The sequence below is a fragment of the Protopterus annectens genome, chromosome 2.part2 (assembly GCF_019279795.1).
Source record: "Protopterus annectens isolate FY-2018-M chromosome 2.part2, PAN1.0, whole genome shotgun sequence".
NCBI lineage: Eukaryota > Metazoa > Chordata > Ceratodontiformes > Protopteridae > Protopterus > Protopterus annectens.
The window spans coordinates 730,965,954-730,980,640 of NC_056730.1; the positions used below are offsets into that span (position 1 = coordinate 730,965,954).

At 35.4% G+C, this 14,687-nt stretch overlaps 1 protein-coding gene across 1 annotated transcript in view; it reads right to left on the minus strand.

Moving 5' to 3' along the window:
* The window catches only part of ARSK (arylsulfatase family member K), a 1,632,787-nt gene that overhangs the window by 548,543 nt on the left and 1,069,557 nt on the right, over nt 1-14,687 (minus strand). The window contains exon 7 of the mRNA XM_044064131.1: nt 7,669-7,893. Within this exon, the coding sequence (XP_043920066.1) occupies nt 7,669-7,893 (225 nt within the window). The remainder of the gene's footprint in view (nt 1-7,668; nt 7,894-14,687) is intronic.

A 14,687-nucleotide genomic window follows, 5' to 3' on the forward strand; every position in this document is an offset into this window, starting at 1 on the left:
AACACCAAGAGGAAGGCTCGGAACCGATGAAGATCGATCCAAGCCCTCCCCCTCTGGTCCGACCTGAGAAACATGGACCCCCGTGGACGGAGCCGATGGGGTCGGAGCGGAAATCAGAACCGAGAGGCCAGGCGAGGCTACTGGAACAGACCTAACGGCACCCGACGGAACCGACAACTCTGGCTGTGAAGGCCGAGAAAGGCTTGCAGGAGGAACAACAAAGGAAGAAGAGGCCATAGGCTCTGGAGCTGACTGGGTCAGAGCCAAAATCAATTTGGCCAACACCGATGACTGAAGCAGTTTCTTCACCACTCTATCAACATCCTCATCGGAAAGGGTCCTGGAGTACCTGGGGTTATAGTTGGAGATCTGGATCTCCCTATGGAAGGGGACTTGCGTGAAGGAGAAACTGGTCGAATAACTGGAGACTGGCTCCAAAAGGCTGGGAGCCAATACGGACTTAGTCAAGACACGACCTTCTGCCGGCACCGAGGGCAATGGAACCGAAGAAGGAGAAGCTGTTCTAGCAACTTTCTCTGGTGGCTCCAAAGAAACAGACGGAGCCAGAGAGCACTTCGTAGAAGTCTTTTTGTTCTTTTTAGCTGGAGAGGATAAGGCACTGGAAGACTTAGCCAAGTCTTCCTCGAAGGAGTGTTTAAGCAGTCCTTTCAAAATGAGCTTGTTCTTCCTCTCCTGTAGTACACAGGGATTGAAGGAATGACAAAACAAGCAGGACTCTTGGAGGTGAATAGCCCCCAAGCAGTACACGCATACAGAGTGCCCATCAGTCAAAACATTTTATTGTTGCATTCAACACACTTTTTAAAGCCCGAAGGCCTGTGTTCCTTAGAATCCTCGGATATGCTGAATAAACGAGAACACACACAAGTACAAAACAATACGTACACACACTGGACCCACCTAAACCTCACACGGGAAATTAGAGCCTCTAACTAAAAATGGCCTAGTAACCAGTGGGAAAAAGACTACAGGGAGGACTAGGTCCTCTAACTTAAACGGGCCTGGTCCGGGGAAACAAAGGCAGGATAGCACTACTAGCCAGACATGACAACACTAAAATCTAACAGAATGGAGCACCAAACCAAGACCACATAGAAACAATGGGGAGGACTAGGTCCTCTAACTGAAACAGGCCTAGCCCGTGGGAAGAAGGAAATGAACGGGATACCAAAATGGCCAAAGAAAAGGCCACAAAAACAGCAAGTGAAGCAAAACAAAGGCAGTATAACACCACTACCACACACACAGCTATGACAATAGCTTTTTTGAGCAACTACAAGTCAAAAGTTTATAAAACGTTTATAAACAGTATACTTAGCCATGGCCAAAAGACAGACCACGTCTGAGTATAACGAGCGGCAAACGAGATCTGAGGAATAGACCTGCTGCATGATGGGATACCTCTTAGCCACGAGCCAGTTGAAGACTTTGAGCTAGAGTATGGCCAAGTCGGAGCCGAGGTTCGGCTCAGAACCCACGGGTAAGAATGAAGGCGAGATTGGACTACATAACATCACTTGTTCCCCATAATAAAAGTCCAGACTGTTCTTCAAAATATCTAAACTAGTACTTGCTGTAATGTAATTTGGTAGTCTGTTCGAAGCATCAACTACTCTGTCAGAGAACCAATTAGTACACTTCTCATTCCTATAGAATCTTCTAGATAGGTTATCTGACAATTCTCTAGTACTTTTTGATAACCCCAAAAATTCCCAGAGGTAGTTGTCCCTAAATGCCCTACATACCTGAATAAGATCCCCTCTTAAATATCTGTAAGAGACACTGTACAATAATAACCGCTGTACTCTTTTTAGTTTATTCATGCTTGTTTTCCTATAGGGTTTCCATACTGTTATTCCATACTCAAGTTTGGGTCTAATGTAACTAACAAACAATGACTTCATTATGTTTGATTTCCTAGACTTTATAAATATTTTTATACAACCTATAGTTCTATAACTATCATTAGCCAACTGGTTGATATGATTAGAAAAATTCATAGCTGAATCTACCCATATACCCTGGTCCTTAAATGAGTTTACAGTTTCAATCAGTGTGTGCTGTATTAAATATTCACCTTTCAGTTTATGGCTCCCAAATCTCATATGCTTAGTTTTTGATGTATTTATCAACATATTATTCTCCTGTGCCCAAACGGTCAATTTAGTCAAATTATTTTGCAGACATGCCTTATCTGTAACACTTGTAATCAGTTCACCCAATTTCATGTCATCAGAATATAGACTGTAGAACACCTCAGATGAAAAAGTAAGGTCTGAAAGATACAATCTAAACAAGTAAAGACCTAGTACAGAGCTCTGTGGGGCACCTTGACTGTAACCAAGGATTTCACCTGTCCAGTTGGTGTGTGATACTTGCCATGTCCTATTTGTAAGCCATGCAGCTATCCATCTTATCAGCAGTACATCAATACCTAGTTGTACTAATTTATTGATCAGTGTTTTGTGCATGACCCTGTCAAATGCTGAAGTTAAATCTATATAAATCACATCAAAGCACAATTTTTCATTCACAGCTGTTATTATATTGTTATAGAACATCATGTTACAGGTGGTAATAGATCTAATTTCAACATATGCATGCTGATACATGGTTCCAAGTCCCAACCTATCCATTTCTGAGAATAACATATCCAGTATTATCTTCTCCAATATTTTTCCACAACATGAAAGTAGACTTCAGGGTCTATATGATTCTGGATTTGCCCAACTCGCCTTTTCCTTAAAGACAGGTTTAATAAGTGCATGTCTCCAATCTTGAGGAATCTCCCCATATTTATATGACCTAGTGAATAATAGATGTAATGGCAGTGTAAGTTCTTGCTTTAAGTGTTCTCAAGTCATTGTTACTTATTCCGTCTCCTCCCTGCCCTTTGTTTGGATCCAGTTTGCACAGTTCTTTTTCAATATAATCTAATTATTATTACTCTACATTTCTTATTAGCTTTTACTAGTAATTTATCCAGTAAAATTCTCTAAAAAAATTCCCTGCCACATTAGTCATATCAAACTTTTTTCTTCTATTTTTACAGAATTCTTTACCTCTTCCTTTAATTCTTTCTCTAGATACACCACATAATACATTCATTGGCCATACTATGCTATTCCTTTCTATTTACATGAATTTCATTAAATTTTGACTTCCATAATTTAGTTTATTTCATATTCTTTCCCTACTTACTGCTTCATTTCTTCCTTCCTTCTTCATATTTTACATATAATATTTTCCCATACTTTTTGTTTTTCTGTTTTTTTTTTTTACATTCCTTATAGCCCAAAACTGAAGTATGTATGCTATGTATACTAAAGGGTATTTAAAATGTAAACATTCTCCTTCCTTTTTATTATATATCATTCCTATTTTAACTGGGTTCAGTCTTGGCTCCCACATAAAACTGAAAAATACCTGTAATAGTTCTTTCTCTAGCTTAGCTGGAAAGATGTATACCCCCTCAATATATTCTAGTTTTCCCAAAATACAAGTATTAAACATATATACATTTTTCATAAATGATAAATACAGCTTTTCCACCAAACCAATATTTTTATATTTTCTTCTATTATTTCTCTCCATTGTCCTATTATACTTTCATATTCTCCAAATGTCACTCCCAATACATGTATTTATTTTCTGGTATGAAATATCCCATTCATTTTCTTAGTTTCACTAAACCTCTTACTCTTTAATTTGTTTAACTGAAATCCAGCCTTTTTAAACAAATGTTTAGTCCTTACCACAATGTCATTCCTTAAATCTTCCCTTCTCAACTTTTAATTTCTTTTCTTAAAAAGTTGAAACTCCTTTTTTTTCATTTTAAAAAGAAATCTTGTCTGAACATCATCATATTTACTTTCCCTTTATTTGTCCATACAATTCTTTGGTGCATTTCTCTTATTTTCCCAATATCTTGTTCTATCGTTTACTTCCTTCATATTCTATCACATCACTTCATATTCTATCACATCACTTCATATTCTATCACATCACTTCATATTCTACTCTTCTTTTCATTCTGTTCTCATCTTCTAAAACTTTTTTATACTTTTGCTTATACACCAACAACCAATATGTCCAGTTGTCACAATAACACTCTCACCACTATATGTTCTTTCCATAATTTTCTATGGTCTTTCCTCGTTTCATTTTTTTTGATAACCTTGCTGGTTAACCTTTTTTTCTTTTTCTTTCTTTATTATCTTCATGTCATCTCTTATTTTAGCCTATACTGTTGTAGGATCTGAAACTTCAACCATTTTTACCTCTATCACTTCCTACATATCTTTTGAATATATCTTACACTATTTTTAGTTTTAAACATCCCACATTTGTATGTCCAATTCAAATTTCTCACTGTTTCCACCCTCTGCATGTTAACTCTTTCATCACCATATCTTGTGTTAGTTTTCTTCTTTCCTTCCTTAAGTTACAATTAAAGTCTCTCATCATAGCTATTGACATATTTACCAATACATACTTATTTATTTCTTCAAACATCAATTTCCTTTCAGACATGTTTATATATGCATATACCACTATTAATATTTCATTTATATCCATATCAAACACTAGCACTCTCACAAGTACTACTATCCCATCTAATATTTTTATTTCCTCACTTATCAGAATTCCTATCCCTGAACAATTCTCATTTCCCACTGAACGTATGATCTCCCTTCCCCATATTACCTCAGCTTTTTCTCCTTTTTACTTCTTCACACACCTTGTGTCCAACAGACATATCACATCAGTACTTAATTCCTTACACAGTTCAGTCACTAACAAACTCATTATGTAATTTTGTATACCGTTTTACATTTAATACCAATATTCCTTTCTTCTTCTAAACCTCTATCAAATGACTTCCTTCATTTTGTTATTGTTCTTCCCCTGTCTCCAACTCCTCCTCTTCCCCTTTGCCACTTTTTATGGTATAGTTATTTTAACTTGTATCTGAGGCATCTGTTTGAAGACATCCCTCTTCAATTATAATTCAATTACAAATACTTCAAAAGTATTTTCTATATTCTCATATTCACTTATTTACTCATAATACTTTCTTTTTCACAAATATATTCAGTAACATTTTCAACTAATTTTCTCTTTTCTCACTATTGTCTTCATTTTCCCTTGCTTGTTCTAAGAAAGGGCTATCAAACCAGAAATGCCTATCCTCATTGCATTTTCTACATACAGGTGTTCAATTCCTGGTAGTATGTCCCCTCTCCCCACATTGTGCATATCTCATTTTGTTGCAACCTTGCACCAGATGATTTGTTTCCCCACGAAATAAAAACATAGGTTTAGGCTGCCCCCATACCCAACAGTGCCATTTTCCCATTTAACATTATTATGTTTGGTGCTTTGATACATGCTGCATTTTTCCTTTATTAACATCCCCATACATGACAACTTTCTGTCCAAACATTTCTTTCACTATACAAGTTCTTAACATCATGTGCTTTAAGACAGAGAGAGACAGAGAGAGAAAGAAAGTTTTTAATTCATATTATACAATGCCTCCTTTAAAACGTGCATGCTGATTGGCCAGCCCAACCAGCGTGCCCGTTGTAAATCCCTCAATATACTAACGGAAAAAGGTCCGGTCGCGGGACTTTTTCGTTTTATAAAATACTGTCTCGCTAAAAGAGTTTAACATAACACAGATCTCCGTTGTTTTAAACTCCTTTAACATAACGACACAAGTGTAAAAAGGAACAGATCTTTTCTCCGTTGCTTTTTTAAACCTGTCAAACCACGCCAACCGTGGGTAAATCCAGCATTACCCACACCCAGGCATGGGTTATTGCTATATTCGTCTATAGCTGATGTTCTGCGCTGTAAATATAATTTTGTTTTTGAGCACATGCTTTCCTCCTCTCTGCTTCAATCATAAAATGTTCTATTTACAAATAAGTTTCAAATGTCATTTTATAAAAGTCATCATTACCTAAGTTAATGTTCTTATGTCTTTTAAATCAAAATCCAGCAGCAAAGTAAAATAATCTTGATGTCATACCTGTTAATGGTGTCATTGTGTTTTGTCCTGATTATTATCACTGGTCATTTCTATGTACGTTCAGTCCTTCAGTGTTTCTTTGTACTCCTGCACTTCCCTCTTCCTCCATGCTTCTTCGTCTAACTGCCTGACCGATAATTTCAGAATATGCCTTTGTAGTTCTCCTGTCATCATTTAAATCAGTTCTCCTCACTTCGTCTTACACCTAAAATTATATTGTCAGTGACAACTTTGTTTCTTTCTCTCCCAGCTCCTTAGAAACATTTTTAGGAATTTCCTGTTTCTGTGGCACTTCTTCGACCATTGTATTCCAGTCAGCCTTATCTACATACTTTTGCTCTTTCTCCAGTTTAAATCCATTATGACTTGTGTTTCAAGTCCTTCACCATAAAAGTAGGTCATAACTGATGTTGCCATCTTTGCATCAGGCTTCACAGCCCTGTAGTAGTCTCACCCTTTTCATCTCCACCCTCCACCATGCTGGGATTGTCTGAGCCCAGGAGCAGCCTTCTGATGCCATCTAGTGACTCAAGTCAAAAAAGGAGTACAGAAAGTTCCAAGGTGTCCTGGCAAAATTTCCCCTAACTAGAATAAATACCACCTAGGGTCTCCCATATGGAAGGATAGACAGACATCAGACAAAGGATTAATATAGATTAATGAAATGTTTTTTGCTGCAGGAGAGTAATTTCTGTATTTTATTTTATTATGTCCACCACATACTTCCTTTTGTTTGGAAAATAAACTGCATCCCTTACATAATTTGCTCACAAGCACATCAATAATATAATTGATTTCATGCAGCACAATTTTTATTTCTAAAAAGGTATACATTTAATACACAATTTTTGTTCACGTGCACAAAGACATGCATTATATGCACTGCCCCCATATACCACTCATCCATAGCTTTCTCCTAGCAATTATTCATAGTCTCAGAAGGAATTTGTTTTGTATAAAAGTTGGTTAGTGGAACATGCTTCCCCAAACAGTTAAAAATTTCCTATGTTAAGCAAAAAAACCCTTATAATACTGACCACCTAACATCAAGCTTCTAGAGTTCACCTACTACCACATTCCTTATTTGTCAGCACGAGGTGTTTTCACCTCAGGCAAGCCACTACATATCTGTTTTCTTCTTACCTCGATCCTTTCTGAGACTGGAAAAGCCAACATTTACCAATGCTTCATGCTCTGTTCACATCATTAGTATGTTATGTCCAGTCTTAGCTGTATTTGCATGAAATACAATGACTGACGACAAGCCACACCAGGAAAGAAGTCACAAAATATTTACTACTGTTTGATCTTCAAAGAAAAGACTATTTCATATGTGCACTGCTAGCACATGTAACCGCATATCCAATAGGACTGCATCACTAAAACAGAAGATATGATCTAAATGGAGTCACTACCACAGCTGTATCTTCTGAACTGAAAGCAAATTACTTAAATGGATGCATCTGTTTAGATAGAATAATCTGCAAAAAACTATTACCCTATATTGTTAATTCTAATTTAGATTTATTTTCTTCAGAGCCATTACTACTGGTCTATTTAAAACGTAACTTAATTAACAAAATGTAAGATGACAGTGCCCCAAAACTTACCAAAGAGCTGAGCAGGCATGGAATATCCATCACCATATGTTATATATTTCCACTTGCCTATTCGAAGCATGTAGGTTGAAGCATTTACATCACTCCCATGAAACTCACTAAATATCCAGTCAGGGTGCTCCTTCTCTGGAGTTGTCTCTTCCTGCGACCTCTGAGACAACAGCGGAAGCAGGGAAAATCCACTCAAGTTCTTAGAAAGGGGTATTCCAGATATATCTGAAAAACAAGAATTACTATGGCATATAAATATGCATTGCTTATAAAAAGGTACTACCATCATCAATCAGAGCATAAGAAACTGTGACGCTTAACACTCTATAAACTGTTATAATCGTTATAATCTGATCATAACCACATTAAAGTATTCTATTTGTTGATATGCAAACAACTTTATATATATATATATATATATATATATATATATATATATACATATATATACATATATATATATGTATATATAGGTCTACCTGATAACACTGGCATGCCAAAACACAGACAACAAAATAACCGAAACGACAAAACCGAAAAAAAAAAGTTCAAAAACACGAAACTTCACATGCCCGACAAACCGCAATCCCGACAATCAACAAAACAAATACCTTTCCCGAAAAACACACACAGAGCACAAGCACACCAAAAACCTTACAAACCTACACTAAACCTTACATACACAACTATCTATGCACTAACCTTAACCCAAACCCTAATCCTAAGGTCTGTCACTATCGCACACTTACCTTACCCGCACCCTAACCCTAACTCACTTAATCCGCCCCTAACCCTTAACTCTGTCACTATTGCACACTTACCTTACCCGCACCCTAACCCTAACTCAATTAATCCGCCCCAAACCCTCAAGTCCATCACTATCACACACTTACCTTACCTGTACCCTACCTCACTTAACCCGCCCCTAAACCTAAAGTCCGTCACTATCGCACATATACACACACACACACACACACACACACATTTTACATATATATATATATATATATATATATATATATATATATATATATATATATATATATTCTGGTATGCACACACATATATATATAGTGTGTGTGTGTGTGTGTGTGTGTGTGTGTGTGTGTGTGTGTGTATGTATATATATATATATATATATATATATATATATATATATTCTAGTGCACATTTTCATATATAAAAATTTCAAAATACTACTCTTTCAGTTTACTCTCTCTCTTTCACTGTTATAAATAGGTGCAGATTAAAAAAAAAGAACGAGGATCATGGCAGTGATGGGTGGGACTTGGTCAGTTAAGGGTAATGCACCCAATATTCCTCAGGGATCAGTGCTGGGCCAAACACTTTTCACCATCTATGTTACACATAATACCAGCACTTTATAGTAAATGATATATTTAATGGCACATGGCAAGACAGTGCTGGTATATGTGTTGGGGTGCTCAAATCAAACTGATATACATGCAAACTTCACTACCAGGAATGACAGTATTAATCCTATAGCAAATATACCCAAGGCCATCCTACATATTATGAAATTTGGTGTTAAACATTATAATCCCGCGGTAGTGGTTCTGTGGTAGCGTTGTCGCCTCACAGCAAGACGTTGTACCATTCAATTCTCAGCTAGAGCGTCTTCTGTGTGGAGGCATGTGTGAATGAGTGTGCCTTCGTTGAAGGTTGTGCGTCAGGGCTGGTAACTCGGCATGTAAAAATCCACTACCAAACATTAGTGGACCGGAGTTCCGCTGTGGCGACCCCTAACCGGGATAAGCCGAAAGACACAACGGTGTTAAACATTATAACAGAGTAAAAGATTTGGGTACACATATCATCTCTGACATTTGTTAAATTATAAATACAACAACTTAGCAGGTTAGGTATACCACAAAATGGAATGCATTCACAGTACAGTGTGAAAAGCCTGAGGAATATTGTTACTTCTGTACACTGCACTGGCATGCAAGCTCAGATTTGGAGTACTGAAGAACTGGCCAAGAGGGATGTGGTTGACTGCTTCTATAACGAAGATGGAACTCATGGATAGTTGTTTACATTTTAGTTAAAACGCAACCCCCTAAACAAATATTTCTAGTCTTTTTTGTTTTTCTCTCACTATTACCACTCACTTTGATTTGCAAAATCTAAGCACATTATGTATCAGGAAAAAAGAAACAAAGCTTGACCCTCCAGTGTTTTGAACTTGGAACTTAAAAACATGGGAATATACCTATCCGGAAAACATGGTGCTGTTGCTATCTTGCTCATCAACTATTACTGTGCATTGTATCATTACATTGGTTTTGCATTCTTACGAGATACATCTAGAGGTGAAAGCAAAAAAAGGAGGGTATTATGCAATAAAAGATATGTATAAGTGTACTTTTGCACAGAGAGACAAAAATCTGTTGATCAGTAAATTGTTTGTTTATTTTCCATTTATTGATTGGGACAGTCCACCTGAGTTCTATGAGCCCCTTTTACCACAGACCTACGAAGCAAAGTTCCAAAGCAAAGAGAAATATTCACTTAAATACACAGCAGTACATTTTCTCTAGATTCTTCATACAGAAAATGAGTAGACTAGAAAAGTTAATAATCAAGAAAAATACATAGTGAACCAAAGATAATGTGGAACCAGCAAATAAGAGAAGTCCAAAACAGCAAACAAAGGCAGATTCCACAAATGCTGTTACCAAAAGATTTTTATTAAAACAGAGCTTTCAGAAAAAGAGTTCTTCTTCAGTGTTAGATAAAATTCTAGCCAGGATATCACATCTTTTATACTTAAAGTAGATTAAAACACATGACACAGCCTACCTGTCATAAATCAGACTTAATAAAATAATTAAGAGAAGAACAGTTGAGTAGATTTCTCATCAAAAGATCTTAAAGAAATATGTTACACTTCAATAAGTCAGAAACTTTCTAAATTACTGACTACTACAAAACTTGGTGAAACACATATTGCACTTGCTACCATATAAATACATATGAATTAAACTATACATTTTCTCTTTCTATTCCATAAAAATGCATTTATAGTTAAACATATTTAATCAACAGTTTATCAACATTATTGTTAGATCTGATATGTTCATAAACCAACCATAACGTCATTACATTTATATGTATAGCTACACGAACATTATACAATACATATTGTCAATACTTAAAAATAATAAACATTAATTTTACTTGTTGTTGTTTTTTCTTCAAACTAGGTGTTTAATTGCAATTTGTTTGTTCAAACCAGGATGAGTGTCAGCATTTAAACAAATAATCCACTCATATTCCCTTGTATCCAACCTATTTACCATATCTCCACGTCTAATGTTGGTAGTAAGAATATCTTTTACACAAAAAGAGAAAGAGTGTGTCGTACCTAACACTTGTATTTGTTGGGCTAAAGAATTTGTAACTACATTTCTTCTTATTTCTGATTTATGTTCCACAATTCTATCTCTTAGCCTTCTTGTCATGTTCTTAACATGCCCTCTTATGGGAACACATATCCAGACCTTCTCAAAAAATGGCAAGAACTGAATATTAATCTCACTTTGAATTATATGAGGCTTATGAATGACTTCTTCTTGCTGAAAGAACAAGAATTATGTAAGGAAATAGAAGAGATGGAGAGGAAATTGTCTAATTCAGCCTCATTTCAAGAAAATGTAGGCTTCTATGATGAAATGTTAAAGAAGTTAACTGTTCTCGATAACCAACTTGAGAATACTAAACATAAAAAGACACATAGAGATGTTTCTGACTTTAGTAATGGCCGGATTTTTTCCTGGCCAAAACGTACAGTAACTCAACAAACTACATCTCAGTTAACGTCCAATAAATCTAATTCAAAACCTCAATTCCATTTAAATTCTAATGCCCGTGGCTCTATGCATGAGCTAGACATTTTTGCAACTGATGGAAATCAATTAATGCTTCCTACAAATACCAAATCTGTATCCCAGAATGATGGAATCCCTGGCCAATCAAATGAGGAGGGAGAGGCATCTATTGAATCCTCTACGTCAGTGTCGTCAACTGAATGCATAGTTCGGAGAAAGGAAAGGTCAAACAAACAACCTTTAGCATCTGTCAGCAATGAAAACCACAAAACAAGCCATAACGCCATTTTTTTAGAGAGGAACCAACATATTGCTATCAAGTTACCAGAACAAATAGTAAGGAAAAATCAAGATGTCTTGAGACATTGCTCACAATCCAGGGGAAGAAGCAAACAAGGTCCAGTAACTCAAACGCAATGAGTAACTGTTGATGAGACTGGTAATATTAATGAGACTTTTAACATAAAGTCTCTTGATGAATTTTCTGTTTGTAATTTTGAACAACCTGTTCATGTCAATAATATAATTACCACGAACAGTGGGCAAAGTTATTTTCAAAAGCAAGTCAATGCAACTGATTTTTCTGATATTATTAATGTGTATAATTCAGAATTTGGTGCTGCACTCATAACAGATATAACTGTAGATGCTGATGAATGTTTAGATAAGCAAGGAGTCTGTTTGAATTTTGAAAGCAAGAGTAATGCAACATTTAAATTGTCTGATACTAAAAGTATGTTTAGACAAGGGGTACAGAACTTTGAGCATGTTAATGATAGTTGTGTAAGGTCATATAAGCTAGATGAATTTACCAAAACATTTATACGACATATAGCAATCGAAAACCAGGTTAAAGGTTTGAATTTTGAAAACCATCAGACTGTTTATAGTAATAATAACTTAGATATGATAGCAACAACTTCTTATTCTAATGGTCTTGCCGTAACCAATGACTTGGATAATGACGAACATGGTTTTGTCAATACTACTTCTAACTTGAGTAATGTGGCAATAACTCATGTCAAAGTTTATACAAATGAGCTAAGTGAAAATGAATCAGCTAAGATAGCAAAGGTACGTATGTCTAACCACTTGAAGGAAGGTGGTTTAGTTGGTGATATTGAGACAATAAATGAAGTAATTAATGATACAGCTGCAATTAATTTTACGAATTATAGCACATTAAATAGAACTGAAGGAATACCTTTGCAGAGCAATAGATGTGATAGTGCACTTAATAATTATGCACTATCTGATGTAACTTGTAAGAGTTTTGTGGTAAATTTATCTAATTACCAATTAAGTGAAATATAACTTTCTTTACTTTCCAAGGGGCTTAAATTTATTCTGATGTGCACGTTTAATGTTGTGAATGCAGTGACTGATTTAAAAATATTTACACGTAGTCTCAACTTGAAAAATATTTTTAAGGATTCTAGCCCTAGTGTAGAATATGGATGTAAGAGAAGTAGCACGTTTATTCCCTACAGTGATCCAGTTGTAACTGTTTTCAATGATATATGTGAAAAGCAAATTAGGGGAATTTATGAATGTAATTATTATAAAAAAACATATAATCTAACTAGGGAAGAAACTGCAGCACTTAAGAACTTACAGAAGAATAAAGACTTGATAATTAAAGAAGCGGACAAGGGTGGTAGCTTAGTTCTGATGAATATGGTGTACTATCTTAAAGCCATGGATGATTTAGTCTCTGATAGAGCTACATTTAAATTAGTAACAGATAGGAACATAAATGAGATCATCACTAAAATTAATATGGCCATCTATGATTTACAGCTTTTAGGTGATATAGATATTGATACTTTCAACTTTTTCACTGTCTCATGTCCTACAATACCTATCCTATATGGCCTCCCAAAAATACATAAATCAAAGGAGAAACTACCTATGAGGTCTATCGTGTCAGGTCGAGGATGGGCCACTGAGCCTCTATCACTATATTTGGAGAAAACCTTGAGAAGTTATTTGATTAATGTTCCTAGTTATATTAAAGACACAGGAGACTTTCTTACACAACTGTTTAAATGGTATAATGAAAGTTCAGAAAATAATTTCCTATTAGTAACACTAGATATTAAATCTCTTTTCACCATGATTCCAAATGAATATGGAATAGAGAAAATAAGAGAGATTTTGTTGGAATGTGGCCATCTCCCTGCTAGACGTATAGAAACAATTTGTGAAATCTTGGATTTAGTTTTACAAAATAATTTATTTGTATTTAATAAACAGCTATAACAACAAGCTTCTGGTATAGATATGGGGACAGCGATTGCCCACACTTATGCAAATTTGACCTTGAGTAGATGGAAAAAAAAAAATATCTTTAGTCAAGCAAATATGGACATACATAAAATATTATTCTACAAATGTTTTGTAGATGATATTTTTTTAGCTTGGCATGGCACTAGTGATGAATTAATAAATGTCCATTCTTATTTGAATAGTGTGAATGATTTTTTGAAGTCTGAAATAAACTATTCAGATTCAAGTATACATTTCTTGGATGTAACTTTGTCCATAACAGCAACTGGGTTAGATATCAGTATATACAAAAAAGAAATACAAGCAAATAAATATTTACACAAGACCAGTATGCACGCTAGACATGATTTTAAAGGTATCCCCAAAGGACAATATCTACGAGCTAGTAGGTTAAACACCCAAGATGAATTATGCTGTAAACAGATGCAAGATATGACTGATGGTTTTGTAGAAAGAGTTTACAATCTAAAAGATTTGGATGTAGCCAGAAATGAAATAATGTCTATGAGACAGGGGAGAGCAAAGCCCTATTTTTCTGACCAGGATTTTTCTGACACTTATGCTACACACTCCTTATCCGATAATGGTTTAAGGTACTTAATGACGTTTAGTAGGACAAGTAAAAGTATAGAAAAAGTTATTAGAAAAAACTGGCATATTCTAAAAGCTATGCCAGGTTATGGTAAATAGATTCCAGATAGACCATGTTTCACTTATAGAAATTGCAATAGTGTTAAAAAACGTTTATGCTATAATGACTAATTTAAATAGAACAGAATCCATGTTATATAATAAAAAAGGCACTTATCCATGTTATAATTGTGTATGTTGTGCCAGTATAGTCACAATGACTGGATTTGTACATCCATGTAACGGGAA